At 35.4% G+C, this 3,530-nt stretch overlaps 1 protein-coding gene across 1 annotated transcript; it reads right to left on the bottom strand.

Moving 5' to 3' along the window:
• On the bottom strand, nucleotides 1-3,530 carry LOC121901470 (immunoglobulin kappa light chain-like). Its single transcript, XM_042418262.1, has 5 exons — nucleotides 3,488-3,530; nucleotides 3,010-3,351; nucleotides 2,552-2,893; nucleotides 1,576-1,689; nucleotides 1-854 (listed from the first exon to the last, which is right to left on the bottom strand). Exons 1-5 carry the CDS (start codon nucleotides 3,528-3,530, stop codon nucleotides 640-642), a joined length of 1,056 nt encoding a protein of 351 aa, XP_042274196.1. The 3' UTR covers nucleotides 1-639.

Below are 3,530 nucleotides of genomic sequence, written 5' to 3'. Positions count from 1 at the left end.
AAATATTATTGCATACGCATGAGATATGATTCTTTCCCATGTTTTAGTAATTTGTGCGCACAAAATAAGTGTGTATACAGAGAGCCAAATGTACTGTATCACCGATTCAGCCACTATCATTGCATCTCAAAGGATAAATATTGGTTAGTTTACTAGATAGGCATATCAATCACTATGTGTTCACAATAGTAGAGCCTTATTAACAGCTTCTTTGGTTCATGGGGTTACATCCCACTACATTGTTTAAGATGACAGGCCTAATTATGCGAGGCATGTTTTGCACACCCACATATTCTTATGCACAGATTCAGTGAGCTACCGAGTGCACAACCTGTAAACACAATGACAATTCAGGACTAAACTATACATTCAACTTTAACTTGGCATCAATTTCTTCACCATAATAAAGCCTTCATTGAACACATTGGTATGTCTTAATCCAAGTACACCCACTGTGTGTAAAGACAAACACATCTCATTTAACAACACTAATCACTATCAGCTAAATAAAGAGCTATGTGCCAATAGAATTTCAATCGCTTGATGTAGTGAAACATGGCCTCGATATATATATTTTTTCTCTCTATGACCTCTCCGGGGCTCCGTACCTTTAAGCTATAGGAAGCTCTGACATGAAAGTCATGCTAAGCTAAGCTGAAGCCCTCTGAGGAGACTTGGGACCCAATGCACAGGCCATGCTCTGCCTGTAGAGAGGGGTGGTGTTGGGTGTGATAGTCTGCTCTCACAGTAGAGTACACACAGTCTGGTGGTGACTCTCTCTTCTTCCTCTCTCTTTTCACTTTCCTTGTGGAAAAATTCAGTGCTATGTAGTTCACTGCTTCTGCTTCCCCATCCTGCAAAATAAAAATGATGTGTTAAAGTTTAGAGATTAAAGCTGTGAAAACAAGACCAGTTAAAGAGACCAAGTTTAGAACATATATTATAAAGCTTTGTTATCCAATGGTGTGATATTCTGACTAAAATGTTTGATTTGAATTAAAATCATGACATCCATTACCTTCTAAGTCACATTACTTGGGCCAAATGATTTTATTTTTTTAAATCTTTTTTAAGATGTATACTTATTTGTAGGTTTTACAATGACAACATAAGTCACTGAATGGAGAAGACAAGTATACACAGTATAAAGCTTTAAAATTATTGAACACTGAGCTGAATGGTTGCTAGACTTTAGATAAGGCAGCTCTGCCAGAGGGTACATGCAATGAAAAAACCAATGGTGGGCCTGTTCATAACTATTTTATATATTTTTTCAATTTGTGTTAAAATGTAATAATGTGATAATTATCATGACATTTTTATCAACCTTAATTTTGGGGGCCCCTGCCTGGTACTTGAGGCCCCATGCGCTCTGCGAACTGAACAAAATTATGATAAACACATAAGGCACATTTTAGTGTGAGGGTAAATCAATGTAATGTCATGAATTACATCGCAATCGAATTTTAATAAATTTCAAAATAGGTGAAATGACAAATAACATAAACATTTTCAGCAATGGATCCTGATAATAAATAAACGTAATAAAAATCCATGTACATTTGATGAACTTACCTTTGCAACGTTCACAAACTCTGCTTCGATTCATGTAGAAAATAAGAACGGCAATCACAGTCACACAGCAGACCAACAGTGCTCCAAGTACAAAGACAACTGGGTCTAGTTGTCCTGGAATCATAAAAATGTCAAAAAGAGACACTTAACACCTCATTCCTGTTTATTTTAATAATTAATAATCATAAGACCAACTACAAAGTTGTTCAGTAACTCAAAACCAAATTGTTTTATTATTATCATTATTTGCTGTTGGCGTCACACAGTTGCACTAAGAAAATTAATTATGTTTTTTGACCAAGCATAACTTTTGATCTTAATCAAAAGTTGCTACTTATTGTGGTAGTAAGCAGCTTTGTATTCATTCTTTGCACCTCAATATCAAAACTCTTTAAGAGCAAATGAAAAAACAAGAAAGGATTGAAAAGAACAATTAAATAAAAAACAACCTCCCCTTTGACAAACATTTAACATAAGTCACAGAGTTTAAAATGCAATTTTATGCTCACTGATTTCTATCATAAGACAGTTATGCATTGATTTTGCAAACTAGCAACCATTAATTTTAGTTATTCTTTAACATAAAAAATCTAAAATATAAAATCACATCATGAAATAATAATTAATTACTTTTAAATATGATAACTGTTGAGCTTTTTCACAGCAGAGATATTGAGTTGTTCGGGCAGGAAAGGCAAAGGTGGAAATCATAATCATATGAATGATGGATCCATGCCAATGAGCCAGCATGCACAGTTACTTGAATCTAATTAATCACAACTGTGCTTTTTCTTCTAAAACATATAAAAACATCTGCCATGAAAAAGACATATTGGCTGCATGTTTCTATCAATCAGCTTGATATTTTAATCAGATTTAATCGAATCAAAGCAAAATCTTATCAATCTAATCTGACAAGCCTTCAAGGTTAAGATGCATTTAATATTTGAAGACGGCAAAGGATATAAAAACATACTTATCTCCACTTTAGCTCCTTCACCAAACAGGATCTCTCCACATGTGACCACAGCACAGTAGTAAGTCCCAGTATCAGAAGTGTCCTGAATAGTTTTGGACAGACTGTAGACACAGCTCTTTTTCTCTCGTTCATCACTCCTGTTCTGAGTGTAAATGATGCTTGGATGAGATTCTCCTAATCCAGCTCTGAACCAGTACACACTGTGTTCACCGGGACACTGATCTGTGTTTTCTTTGTTTTTGGAGAGAAGTGAACACTGAAGAGTCACTGACTTGCCTGACTGCACGGACTCAGTCTTTGGATTTTGTTTCACGTAGAAAGATTTCTGCTGATTACAGTCTGTGTGATTCAGTAAAAAAGACATTAAAGGGAATTAATAATCTAAATTATTCATATGACTAAAACAATTTCTTGATGAGTGAAATGAGCATAAACCAGAAAGTAAAATATTTTACCGTTCACAACCAAGAATGTGCCTTCACCAAATGTCGGTGAATACGCCGTTCCATTCTGACAGAAATATGTTGCTTCATCCTCTTTGCTTATATTTCTAATGGTGAGTAAATACTCATTGCACCCCTGTGTGACTTGGAAACGTGAATTGTTAAATTGTCCAACAAGTTTTTGTTGGTTATAAGTTCGCGTAGCAACTGTTTGGATCATATATCCAAGAGACTGCTTGTACCAGCGAAATAATCTGTCGTCCTTGGAGGCTGCACATTGCAAAGTAACAATCCCACCAACTTCAACCACAGTCAAAGAGATTGGGTGAGGAACCTCTGCAGTTTGAACCAGAGCTGAGAAAAAGAGACAAACAAAAACTAATGTACTACACAACAAGACAAAAACAAATGTAGAGTATCTGCCATTAGAAATAACACTGTGAAATGTGGTTTGCAAGAATATCTCATATTAGTTAAAAGTTGCACTTACACGCTGTACTAAGAAGAATCAAAGCAGTCAGCCCTTCAATCAT

The sequence above is a fragment of the Thunnus maccoyii genome, chromosome 8 (assembly GCF_910596095.1).
Source record: "Thunnus maccoyii chromosome 8, fThuMac1.1, whole genome shotgun sequence".
Taxonomy (NCBI): domain Eukaryota; kingdom Metazoa; phylum Chordata; class Actinopteri; order Scombriformes; family Scombridae; genus Thunnus; species Thunnus maccoyii.
This window is presented reverse-complemented; position numbering and strand designations above follow the sequence as displayed.

What these genes read in the sequence shown, in the direction of transcription:
- LOC121901470 (XM_042418262.1), bottom strand. Translation starts at nt 3,530, where the DNA reads ATGATTGAAGGGCTGACTGCTTTGATTCTTCTTAGTACAGCGT. An exon ending in GATTCTTCTTAGTACAGCGT is followed by an intron (nt 3,352 to 3,487) that starts GTAAGTGCAACT and finishes TCTTTTTCTCAG; the next exon opens with CTCTGGTTCAAACTGCAGAG. An exon ending in AGGAGCTAAAGTGGAGATAA is followed by an intron (nt 1,690 to 2,551) that starts GTATGTTTTTAT and finishes TTATGATTCCAG; the next exon opens with GACAACTAGACCCAGTTGTC.